This window comes from Centroberyx affinis, unplaced genomic scaffold, assembly GCF_046629955.1.
Source record: "Centroberyx affinis isolate AG114_WGS23_722 - 3 ecotype Tasmania unplaced genomic scaffold, CSIRO-AGI_Caff_v1 ptg000097l_1, whole genome shotgun sequence".
Classification (NCBI taxonomy): domain Eukaryota; kingdom Metazoa; phylum Chordata; class Actinopteri; order Beryciformes; family Berycidae; genus Centroberyx; species Centroberyx affinis.
Window position 1 is genome coordinate 158,267 of NW_027278800.1, and position 13,505 is coordinate 171,771.

The window sequence follows — 13,505 nt, forward strand, 5'->3', positions numbered from 1 at the left end:
CAATGCGCTTTATTGGCATGAAGGCAAACAACGCTGCCCAAAGCCTGTAAGAAGAGATCAATCAACATTTTCAGAAAATGAATCCCATCCGCTCCCTTGTCAGACCCTCTATAGGTGAAGGATATCGCTATTTCTGTTTATGCAACTCGTGTTTTGTGAGGAAAATTGTTTTATTAACCAATTAAAAATAGTTTTTAGAGGAATCTACATTCAAACATATTCTTTATATTTATCTTTATCATATACATCTTCTAACAGTGTTGCCCTGCTTCCTTAATGTGCGACAACAATCAACAAATTTTGCATCTATTGTTGCATACTGACTTTTCTCCCCCATTGATAAGGAAGTTTTAGAGGATCAGGGAGAGCGGGTTGAGCGGGTTTATTCTTCTTATCTTCTCAAATCTCTCTCTCGCTCTCTCTCTCTCTCCACCTCTCCCTCTTTCTCTTCCCCTCTCTGAGTCTGTCTCCGTCTCTCCCTCTTTTTGTCTGTCTGCCTCTGCCCATCTCTCTCTCTCTCCCTCTTTCTCTTCCCCTCTCTGAGTCTGTCTCTGTCTCTCCCTCTTTTTCTCTGTCTGCCTCTGCCCATCTCTCTCGCTCTCTCTCTCTCTCTCTCTCTCTCTCTCTCTCTCTCTCTCTCTCCCTCTGTGTGTTGCGAGCGCAGCCGCAGGCAGGCAGGCAGGCAGGGCTGTGTCTGTCATTGGGACTCACTAATGAGCCTTCCACTCTGTCTCCCCATGTGGAGGAATGTTTGCACTGGGGAGTGAGTGAGAGAGCAAAGGAGAGAGAGGGAGTCAAGGAGAGAGAGAGAGAGAGAGAGAGGGAGACAGAGAGAGAGAGAGAGAGAGAGAGAAAGGGAGGGAGGGAGAGGGGAGTCAGGGAGTGTAGCGTGAGAGGAGCCATCGTACCTGCTGCTCTCACTGCTCAAATATTAACAACGGTTTTCCGGGAACCGATGCTGCCGCTCTGGGAGAAACCCAAACTGTGGAGGCAGTCGGGCTCAGTGGTCTGGGGACAGGCAGTCTGCCGCTGCTGCTGCTGCTGCTGCTGGAGGCACCGCTGCGTCTAGGAGTCTGCCACACCAGGCGGCCAGCCGATGGAGGAGGAGGTCACCGAGCCCGATCCTCAGACGGGGGAGCCCACCGGCGCGCCGGCGGCCGGGGCGCGGGCGGAGGTGAACGGAGACTTACCGGGCAACCCCTACCTGAGGGACGGGACGGAGGATGTGGTGGAGAGTCCAGCGAGGGAGCCTGTTGTGCTGCAGTATCCAGCCGAGTACAGTCACAGTCACCAGTATGGGTAAGGAACAGCAGGGGAGAGACGGAGGAAGAAAGAGAGGAAGAAAGAGAGTCTCTTGTTGCAGGAAGCAGCCTGTAACGTGTGCAGCGAGCTGCCACTTCGACTTGGCTCCTGCTGTGGGACGCTCTACTATCTTTTCTCAGTTTGGGGATCATTTGAGTCCTTTTTCTTTGAAGTGATTGTGTGGTCAGTTGTCTTTGCGCCCACTTGCTTGGTTTTGATGGACCTCGTCTGCCTCTCCTTACAGGGTGTGACCTGACAGTCCATATCAATGGGGAGTAATGTAACCTCAAATTGCTTCTACAGTATGTTCAGGGATTTTTTGACCTATCTCATCATCTGTATTACTGTTTCTCACCTCTTAATTGATATATTACTGAAATAGACCGGTTGTGACACACTGATCAATTTGTTTTAGTGTCTGTGTTGCATAACTGCCTTAGTGTGTCATCACACACCTAAAAGAATGAATTTGCTGCACCTACACTAAGGTGATCAAATGTGTAATTATTCCATTTTAAAGATGATTTGCTAGAGGCAACAGCGGTTGGTTTTCACAAGCCTATGGTTTTTGCCATCTTCTTTGACTCTTTGCTGCAGCAGTGTACAGTGTTGTCAAAGGCTTACTGTCTTTACCCAGATCCATACGTGTGGATAGAGACATCACACGACAAAGCACCAAGCCGTCTCACTACATGGACGCACCACTGAGAGTGTAAAAAATAATTACTGAGAAGGATTGACCAGAATGCCTTACTTCTCATGTGATCTCAAGTGTACAGATTCTCCAAAATCATCCTGTCTTTTTGGTCCTTTTTTAACAGAACTGACATGTCCTTAACTGGTCATTTTTGATGCCCGGTCGGCTTCTGTTCTCCACCGTGTAGCAGGAATAGAAATATCTGGCCCACCAGCTGCCTTAAGCAAACCTTTCATTTGGTGTTACTGTGTGCTGCACTTTTCCTTGGTTATGTGGATGAATGTCAATTTGTCAATGTAATGGAAATGGCTTCTTTACACCTTTTGAATCCTGCTGATAACTCAAGCAACATTGATAGTGTTATATGTGAAATATGACTGATGTTTCTCCTTTCTGCATCGGTTATCAGACACACTAATCATAAACATGTCCCCACGTGGGCCATGGTCTTCAGTACAAAGTTGTTGTTGTGTTTGGATGTAATGTGATTGTCAGTGATCCGGTGTCTGTTGGCGGTGCACCGTGTTCTGCTCGCATCCCGCTCCATGTCGCACCATTGCTATTGGCTGTTGTGCTGCAGGGTCTGATGTGAGAAATTGCCATCTGGCCTCCTTGTCATGCAGAAGGCTATGAATAAAGCTGTGCTCTTTTCGTCAGGTTGCGCTTCGATTAGTCATTCCTCACCTCAGGACTCAGGACTGAGGACTGGTTTGGTTCTCGGCGAGGCAGAGGGTTGATTAGTCATGTCTTGTAGAAAGACAGAGGCTTCGCATTCAAAGAGATGACTGACATGTAATGCAGTCGCATCCCAAAGTTTTAATGCAGAGCAGCAGATCAAGGTGCAGATATAGTCTGTTTACTGTCAGGCTACATTGGAAGAGTTTCACTCCAAATCGCTCTTTATCCACTTTGGACTAAAACTATTATCTGATGTTCATTGCTCAGTATTTCAAGAAGACAAGATTATATCCTCTAACGGGTTTTTAAGGTCTTTGTTTACCTAATAAAGTCAAGAATAATCCATACAGAGTTTAACATTAATGCCAGCAATGATTTTCTAAGAGTAGGTGTCACATTTTTTCCGCTCCTTTCTATTAAAACTTGGGAATGTGTTTCAGGCATCATAAGCCTTACGGTGAAGCGCACCTTTTTTGCTTTGAGCGCAGTGAAGCATCTGCGTTTTGATTAGTCATGTCTGCCATTAGGATGCTGACGGTGTCTTTTAGTGGTTCCAGCAGGTGAATTTTTCATGCCTAACCCCATCCCATCACTTCTCCCTTTATCTTAACCACTGAATACTGTGTGTTAAGGGAAGAAGACGCTGACTTATCAGTGAGACGTGAGTTTGATTCGTCACGCCTCCTCACCTGCTCTTTCAGGACTCGCCGCCTTTTAGTGGCAGCAGCGGGGTAAAAGTGTTTCGCTTAATCATGCCATCTTTGTCTTATCCTTGAAGTGTCATTACAAGTAGCACTTTGCTGTAATGCATACAAACACACACGTGCACACACACTCACACTGCAACAGATTCAGTGGCATTGGTTGTATTTATTTCTCTGCTGTAATTGGGTTCAGTTCTGCTGTGACCCAATCTAACAAAACTGGCAAGACTTACAAGTTGTAGAAGTAATAGTCTGTCTACTGTCAGGCTCTATTCCAAATCACTCTATATCCACTTTGGACGGAAATTATCTGATGTTCATTGCTCAGTAGTTCAAGAAGACAAGATTATATCCTCTAATGGGTTTTTATTTTGTAAAGGTCTTTATTAACCTAATAATACAGAGAATAATCTAGATGGAGTTTGACATTAATGCCGGCAATCGTTTTGAAACAGAATGTGTCACATTTTTCAGTTAGTACACGTCAAAAGTTTGGACAAACTATAACACCAATGGAATTATGCAGTGACCAAAAAAGTGTTAAACAAATCAAAACTGTCTTATATTTTAGATTCTTTAAAGTAGCCGTCCTTTGCCTTGATGGAAAGGCAAAGGCTTCGGAAAGAAATTCATACATAGGCATCAACTTCACTATTTATATTTGTCTAAGAAACAAATTTCAAGCATTTAAGCAGAAGCCTTTAGATCAAAATGGCTTTAAGAGAATGAAAAACATAGAACATTCACTCAGGTGTGTGTTGGGTGATGGCTCGCTCTATTCTGACAGATTGTGGGCGGGGCTAGAGGCACTGGATTTTATCTAGTGAGCTTGTGCAGCAGGCAAATCATGTATTTATTGCTGCTTTGGTATTGTCTTTCATAACGTTACGATGTTTTGATGAGTTAACATGGCCAGCTAGCCAGCAATTGCTGATTAGGTAGCATTTATTGAAAATAAACAGAAAAAAAATCAATAAAATGACTTTGGCGTGTTTCATAGATCTCCAACAATGGATGCAACCGTTCTTCTCCAAGCATCGTGTTTGAGACATTTATTCCTTCAAATAAAGAGAGAAATGGAAAGAAAAAGCTCTCTGCAAACTCAACTTTGTTATTGGAGCATCTTTATTAGGAACAATACTGAGATGGATCTGTTGTGCTGAGACCTTCATTAGTTTATCAGATAAACTGATGAAGATCTCAGTACCGAAACGTTGTTCCTAATAAAGATGCTGTAATAGCAAAGTTTATTTGTCGACCTATTGTCTTCTCATCACCTGTCGTCTTGTACTCAGGTGTTCAAAAGCTCGACTGTTTTGTGTTGTCTTTCAAATAAAAGTTGTAGAGAACTGGGAAGCTTTGAATGGCTGGAAGCAACTTTTCTTCCATTTTGTACTTGCCAGGCCGACGTATTGTTTATAGAACAAAATCACAAACAAGGAAGCGCGGAAATCTGATTGGCTGTCGACAGCTGAAAAGTTCAGCCGTCAAAAGTTCGGCCAACTTCTCTCAGCTGTACGGTTCACATATTGACTGAGTTTCCCTGGCAGCTCTACTCTTTATGAAACGAATGGATTTCTGGTGACTCGTTGATCGTGTTGCTCACAGTGTTATGCCGAATCTATATGGATAAGAAACAGCAGGCAGCAGGGAGGCTGATTTGATTAGAGTGACCATCCCATAACCCAAAATCTCGCAGGTTCGATCCCCCGCAGCAGCCGATGTGTCCGTCAGCAGCCGAGCGTCCTGTCAGCTCGTCCTTGAGCCAGACGCTGAATCCTGATTCGCTCGCTCACTGAAAGTCACTTTGGAGAGGAGCATCAGCTAATGGCCTGAAATGTAATGTAAAATTTGAGTTACTGTCCTATAAAACGGAGGCAGGTTTTATCTGCTTTTAGTGTGGTGCACATGTGTCATTGTGCCACACGTTCTTGACTTGATGATGTACTTGTCTAAATAGGATCTGTCCGGATGCAACTGCCTGGATAAACAGAAGATTTAAACGGTTTAGGCCTCCGGACTTCAGCCGCAACACAAGATACTGCTGCTGTCTGGGCTTTACAGTCCGTTTAGACGTGGTGGCGAAAAAAGTTAGTTAGGGCCACAGTCTTGTTCGAGAGCAGCTCGCTCAGTGAAATACCGACATCCCATGTAACGATTATATCTCCATGACCATGAGTCATTTCTACAGCTCATTTTTATCAGCCTGTAAATCCGAGCGTTAAATCCCAGAGGGACCCTGGCTTCTCTTTGTCTGTATTTAACGCGTGGATCAGAGTGCGCAGTGAGCGATTAGATGGGGAGAAAGAGGAGGAGTGTGACAAACCTCGGTCTCAATGCGGCGAGATGGGACGCTTCCTGATTTAAGTGATTATGTTGCTCTCCTCCTGAAGGGCAAATGAATTTGTTCAGTTGAGACCTTGATCAGTTTAATCAAGTGTAATGATGCTGCAGGCTGTGAACGGCTCTCTTCCTCCCTCAGCGGTTGAAGATCAGGTGTTTTTTTTTACTGTTTCAGCGCTTAATCTCCCAGTTCAATTTCTTCGTTAATAAACATTATGTCCCAGTGAGATATTACATTTAATTTGTCATAAAATCTTATCGCCGGCCTGTTAATGTGCCATGCTCTCTCACTCTCTCTCTCTCTCTCTCTCTGCTCTTAATTCTTTTTTTGACACGCTACATTAGTGGCTTGGAGTGTCTCCCAATGATGTCAAGTTTCGTTTTCTCTTTGGGGGAATTTGCTCTTTTTGAGTTATATGAAAAGAGCAAATAGTTCAATACATGTAACTGTTGGGATTCACTAATGTGTTGAGTCCGGCCTCCAGACCAGAATTTTGTCTTTTCTCATGTCTTGGACTCCGTCTCGTGTCTGTTTTGACTCGGACTTGTAGTCATCTCGGCCATTACTGATTGTCGACTTGTCTTTTTCCTGCCCATCTAAACATTTTCAAAGGTACATTTGTCTCCACCTGGTCCACATTGTCTTTGTTTTCTTCCTAGTGCTACAAACAAATTAAAGGGACATTAAGTAATTAATGACTTTTAATGACTATGGACCTCTGTTGGAATTACAACAACAGCTTACAGTAGCCTGTAATAGACAAAAATGTAAGTCAGATTTTCACAATAGATTGAGTAGAGCAGGAACGTCTAGTGAAGAGGTAATAAACCACAATGTACAATAAAAAAAACTGCTTTGTCATTTACTGTTTTGACTTGAGGATGAAATACAGTATGTCGCTCACTTGTAGCACCGACCTCCATCTTTGAGCAGCATCCTTAAGAAACTCCATTGGAAATAAATGTACACTGTTCTTTTTTTTGTGTGCCTATTTTGGTCTTGGACTTGACTTGGTCTCGACCCACTTTGGACCTGATCTTGGAATTGACTTGGAGTCGGTGGTGTTGACTGCAGCCCTGTGTGTGTCTGCATGACTTGGTAGAAAGAGTAGAAGTCAGTCCAGAGTCAGTCCAGGCACTGACTCTCTCTCACACACACACACACACACACACACACACACACACACACCTAGACTGATATTCATCTTGATGCTTTGGCAATATTGTCTGTGAACTTTCATGCCAATAAAGCACATTGAATTGAATTGAATTGAATTGAATTGTAGAAACTGTCATGGAAGCAGAACATCATCACCCTCGATGCACCAAAAGAGCCGCTCAGATCCAGTTAATTGCTTGTGGATTGCACATTCGAAACGCGATACAGGGTTCATGGTTTGATATTATCATGACATTTTGAAATCTGACTGAAGACAATTATGACTGGGAAAATAAAGTTTAAGACCAATTTCATCCCCAAAGATTAAAAATAAATAGTACATCTGCACTCCCCTTTGTCACTGAAAAAGCAGTGCACAGAGAAACAGATTTCTAAGACCTCTGAACCATATTTAAGACTCAAACACAAGATTTAACTTTATACCAGCGACTGTAGTTGTTTTTCATTGTGATGTGGTTACACATGGTGCATGTTGTTAGCGTTACCTCTTAGACAAGGCTGTCTTACAATACTTTGTCCTGTCAGTTGTCTTGTTGCCGTTTTCTTCCTTTATTCTTCCAAATGCTGCCACAGAGCAGACTGAAAACTTGGCTGAGTGTCCTCAACTCCAGTTCCGCCTGAGTCCATCTTGTCCCCTACTTCGTCTTCACAATACTGAGTTCAGCCGGACTCACAGAAAGCGTGACGACCCAAGATACAACTTGCTAGGCTTGTGCTCTTGCTCTCTCTCTCCAAAGAGAAAAGACCATCTGAATATAATTTCCTAGATATTAGACCGCAGCTGAAATCACATCGTCAAATTCTTGTATCAGGAGAGTAATTCAACTGGTTAATGTCTCTGCATACTCTGCTCTGCATATTGGTCCTGTTCTCCCACTGCTGTACCTTTACCTCTAAGTTATTTCTCTCTCTCTCTCTTCTCTCTCTCTCTCTCTCTCTCTCTCTCTCTCTCTCTCTCTCTCTCTCTCTCTCTCTCTCTTGCTCTCTCTCTCTCTCTCTCTGTACATGGTGGTTCTTGTTGTTGACCCCCATGTCTCTCTTCCAGGTAGAGCTCCTAGTTGGATAATCACATTACTTAAGAACACAGAGCCAAAAGTGTGAGGGGAAAACAGAAACGTGAGCCAACTCCAAATGAAAGCTACAACCGCCCCTCCACACACACACACACACACACACACACACACACACACACACACATATACCACACCACCTGATCCATTATAGGCAAAAGTTTGAGCTGCCAAGAATTACTGCAATCAATTTACCCGCCAATTTTATTCTTATTCTTTCAAAACAAAGCATTTTCAAAAGAATTCACATTTTCTAACTGTAACAAGGTGTGAATTCATTGATTTATTTGACAATGAGTGCACACTGTGACGTGTATAAATAATTCTGATCAATATTGTTTATGTTGACCCCAGCAATCTGGACCAGGGACAGAAAAAAGCTCCATCAAACACCTGACAAAATATAGGTCAGCTTGTAACAATAATATCACAAGAGCAGACAAGAGCGATGATTGTAATATTCAAAATGACAGCTGAGAGATGACTGAATAATTGATGAATTAGGAAATGAAAAATCCTGACATTACACGTGAGGAAAGCAACTCGTAAAAAAAAGCTTTAGGCGGAGTAGCAGACCTCTTGATATGCAAGCTTATTGAACTGACAAACAAGAGGGGCGCAGAAACCAGTTTTCCATTTGTGAGGTAACGAATGCCTGGCAGCGTCAGCTAGTGAACTATGAGCACCGGTAGATGGACGTGGAAATAAAATGCCTTCAGAACGGAGCTGATGGTAACAAAAAATCATTTGGAATATTTCTTCTACTGATTATTTTGGTGATGATATGAATTGCGATAACACGTGGGCGGCTATTTCAATGTAATTTCTTTCCACTGCTGAAAAAATGTTTTGAAAAAGCTGTATGTGGAATGAGATGCTTCAAATTTGCTCAGTTTGACTAAAATGAAAGATTTTCTTTGACATCCAACTTGATTTGATGAACACATGATTCTGCAGCACAAGAAAACCTTGTTTAACAAGCTGTCGCAAACATATTTGTGTCTTGCTTATTTGGCTAAAAAGTTGAAGACTCTGCAGTATTCAATTTTGCGGTCACTATTTTTTTCAGTTAATTGTGCAGCTGCACCTCTGAATAACTTAAAAATCAAAACACCAGAGAGATTGATTAAAACAAACAAAATATGATTGCAAAGTATATTGTAATGATGTTTGATAAAAACAAAAAAATAAATGAGCAGAGGTGATGGTTGCATATGAGTTACAGACTGGGAAGCTGCTGCAGCTACACCAGCAGCTTAGGAATTAACTTGATTTCACTTCAGCTGAACATGTGTTCACGTCTTTGATTAGTAACCTGGAAGAGGATGGAACAGCTTGTGTGTCTGTGTCATGCTGAGGTAACGCTCATGAAACTTTAGTCACCTCAGTGTATTTACCTCTGTGCAATGCAGATGCTGCTCAAAGGAAAGACCTTCTCAAAACAGATTTTTCTGTGTCTCTAACTTGTTTACCACTGGTTTACTGAAAAGCATGCATCACTTTTAGGGATTTCGTGAAATGCTACTATTTGTGTTTTTGTTGTTAAAGTTCTTGTGATCAGTCTAACTGAACTCTGCAGAAATACAATGCGGATTTGAACTGTTGAATGAGATGAACGCGTTGAGAAAGCCAAATGCTTCAGAGCGGCACAGTGTTTCACACCAGTGTTTAGGTGTAATATCCAGCCCACTTTAAACTCCTCATTCTGTTTCGGAGGCTTCCTCTCCAAGTGCTCATCAAGACGAAATCCAATTAGAGCGAGGGAAGTACTCGCCCAAATCTCTCTGCTCTATGTGCTCTTATTTTCCTCCTATACCCCGGGGCTTCCATTTATTGAATAATTAATGCCCTCATGTGCACACACGCACACACACACACCTCTAGTTACACTGGTCTCCCTCACTGTGTGACTTCCCATTTAGTGAATGAGTTCTGCTTCATTTATGGATCTCATTTATACTGCGCACCCTGGACATTTATTTGTTTTAGCGTTCAGGTTTTCCCCAACTAACATCACAAATGGGCCGAACTCGCTCCCTGCAGCCGATTAAGGCTTCACTTTTCACTTTGTTCTCATTTCACTTAACAATCATAAGTTGGTTGAAGAGGGAATTCCCGTGCCACACAGGTCAACTCTCATAACTTTGTTGTCGCAAAGCAGCTCATCTGAATGCCCGATGCAATTTTCACATCCACAAGAAACTTTAAACGTTGCAGTGGATTATCGCACGTGGGAAGTTTTCCCTCTGCTGGTGAATTTCACCTGGAAAGATCAAGAGTAATGTGAGGAATTTAATTGGTATTTGTGTTAGAACAAACCTCGCAAAACCCAAGAGGGACATTTCCTCTACTCCTCCCTTCCTCGCTCCCTCCCTCCCTCCCTTCCATCCCCTTCAGCATCTTCCTTTACTGCTGTCTAACTGTTTCCCTCCGCTGTCTGCTTTCTCTCCAGGGAGAAGATGCCGTTCCACCATGTGACGGCAGGCCTGCTGTACAAGGGGAACTACCTGAGTCGCTCTCTGTCGGACAGTGACAGTGACGTGCTGGCCAGCATCTCCGTGGAGGAGCTAGACGGTGAGACACATGAGTGAAGCGCCTGGCTGCTGTCCTGCCTCACGCTCAATGTCCATTAAAAGTGATTTGGCTGCCGCCGCCGCCGCCGCCGCCGCTGCCCGCTTTTCTGCCCCTGTAATTACCGGCGACATTTCATTTCAAATGAAGATGGGCAGGCAGATATTTCCACATCGCAGCTACACAGCGGATATGATCAGTAATCTGAAAAACACACTTTTTTGAATTCACGTTTATGAATTCATTTTAAGATGAGTTGTTTATTTACAAGCGAGCATTTCAGTAGCAGTTAAAGTAATAATCCGTGACATTTTCATATAAATAAATGTCCGTTTTGCTGCTCTCTATTGCCAGTTAATATAACACAATAGTGATTCAACCTATACTTAGTTCATGTAAACATACATTTGCTGTTCTAAACACCTGTCTGTTTTGATACAAGATCATTTGCGGCAGTGTTTCTCAACCAGTGAGTGAGTTTTTCTGCAATTTTGGGACCACTATGAACATTTGGTGTTTAGATTTTTGTATTGTTGGAAAGAAAAACATTTTATTTTTCATTTGAGCATACATATTTAGTTACATATTGGTAATATGAAGTCAGTGGAGCTCTTGGAAGTGACTGTGCTCCCATTCCAGTGCCAATTTTTTAAATATTTTTGCCATTCATTCTCACATGATCAGCATATTGTTTCTGGGTTTACCTTTAGGATAACCTTTAGAAATGTCACTGATGAACACACAAACTGTGAAATACAGGCCGAGTTTCACATCGGTGGACCGTGTAGTGTCATGTCAGAGGATTGGGGATTTTACCAATTTTAATTTTTATCTGTTTTTTTAAGAACATTAACAAGTCGCACATCACCAGATCTAGAAAGATGTCCAAATTTGGGTCCTGATCCAAAACCCGTTACTTTAAAACCACTGATTTTGTGCTATACTGTAGGCCAGAACTGTGTTGGGTCAAGACAGGCCAGCAGACCACATACTGGTGATACGTTTGTTTCAGAAGACTAGGTGCTGGTCCAATACTGTCCAATCAGCACTGTAGTTAGTAGAGCCTTCACAGACAATAGATGCGGCAAAGCATGCTACAAACAAGCAGCACCTCGTCAGCGGAGCCAACAAGCATTTAGAGCCTCCAAGCCGACTAATCCATTATTCTTAACATAGCTTATCTCACCAGGAGCATTCGCGGTCTGCTGGCTTCGGGTTTTTTGACATCAGTTCTCTGCACTGTAGCTGAGGCTGTGTTTATGAACCCTTTGTTTTGGACTCTGTCTGAGAGTAATCACCCTGGCCCGTAGAACACAAGCCTGATCGATAGTAGTCTGCCGGAGTCAGCAAAGGCAGCCGCGCACGCAGCCAACAAACGAGACGCACCCACACCTCCGAAATATTAATCCAATGATGCCACATTAAGCTGCCGCCAGGCAAATTGGCTGCAGAGCGCACCGTAATAGCCAGCTACTCTATCAGCGTTGCTGGAGTTTTAATATGCATGGAGATATTGGCAGCGCATGAATTTCTCATTCAATTTTAACAAGTTAATGTTGTATGGTGAAAAAGAAACAGCTTGCGGTTAGAAGAGGTTCTCCTGAGGTCAACCAAATACTGTAAGATTGACAAATTGGAGCCTGTGAGTATTCATGCACAGAATTATGTTTCATTATGAATACGTACTGAATATGTTGGGTTAGTGCTGGGCTGCAGGTTTAAGAAGTGGGTCTGTAGACAGAAGGTTGCCAGTTTATGTCCAGACCATTTAGTTAAATCTGAGTGAGGCAAGTTCTTCCTCCATACCCTTCATAATCCTTGAAGTGCTTAACTCAGGTATAGATGCTCATTGGACTGTGATTATAGTTTTGTGCTGAGTATATTTGTGACCCGGACGCAGGAAACCTATTTAAAACACATTATGTTTTCCTAATAAGTCCTGAAAGTTGACTTGTTAGCCGTTTTCATCTGACGACAGTGGAAACAGTCGCACCGCTCTGTGTGTCGTTTTTAACAATGATTAGCAATTACCGTGTATCTCCCCACTCGTCCTTGTACGCCGATGCAGATTACACAGCCTTCACATTCTGCACATTCAACACTTCTGCCTCACAATATTTAAAGAGCCAATTTACTGTATTTGTCCAGGACCATTAAAAGGCTTGCTACAGCGGGCCGAGCTGTCACATGGCTGGCAGTGTGGAATCAGTCAGCTGCTGTACTTTGTAAACCTCTCATCAGTCTGCAGAGAGGCTGCTGCTGCCTGTAGGGATATATAGAGGGAAGTCTTACTTACTGCATGGACAATGCCCCAAGATTTGCCAATGCAATACTTTAGTCACTGAGAGGTGGTCAGCTGTGGATGTCTTTGTATGGATTTGCAGCAGACAGCTATTCACTGCCAACAGACACACTGCAGACTTTCTGTGAGGGTAGAAACCATAGTCCAGGCAATGAGACTGATCGCGTTTTCCCTCTGTCACTAAAGAAGAAATACAACTTCTTCTTGACCATCTTTGGTTAAACATCTACCATTACATGTACCAATACAAGATCGGATGTAAATATCCCAAAATCCCTGCATGATTCCTTAAAACAGAATTCACGCATGTTGTTCCATTGATCTTAAAGATTTCAATCAATATTTGTGAATGTGAACAACTTTCTGCCAGACCTGTAATCCAGAGCCAAGGCTTCAAGAGACAAAAAACCTGGAGCTGCTCCACTGTTAATGAACTGAGGTCTGACTTTGTGGATTTATAGAGTGTTTGTTTGAGCTTTTACATCCAAATGCAGGTTAAAGTTAATGTAGTGTTGCTTTTGAGGGGATTTTCTCATGAACACCCAGCAACAAGATCCCCCCCATAACCCCCGAAAAGTAACGTACCAGGTGTAGAACGATGTCCGTTAACGCATGACCATGACCAAGTAACATCAGTCCATCTTGATGTGTAACGTAG

At 42.9% G+C, this 13,505-nt stretch overlaps 1 protein-coding gene across 1 annotated transcript in view; it reads left to right on the forward strand.

Annotated features, from left to right (window-relative positions):
- The first annotated feature begins 976 nt into the window (after nt 1-976).
- The window catches only part of LOC139646804 (calcium-binding protein 8-like), a 62,936-nt gene continuing 50,407 nt past the window's right edge, over nt 977-13,505 (forward strand). Inside the window, exons 1-2 of the mRNA XM_071522542.1 lie at nt 977-1,299; nt 10,427-10,548. Coding sequence (XP_071378643.1) covers nt 1,097-1,299; nt 10,427-10,548 — 325 coding nt within the window. The 5' untranslated portion in view covers nt 977-1,096. The remainder of the gene's footprint in view (nt 1,300-10,426; nt 10,549-13,505) is intronic.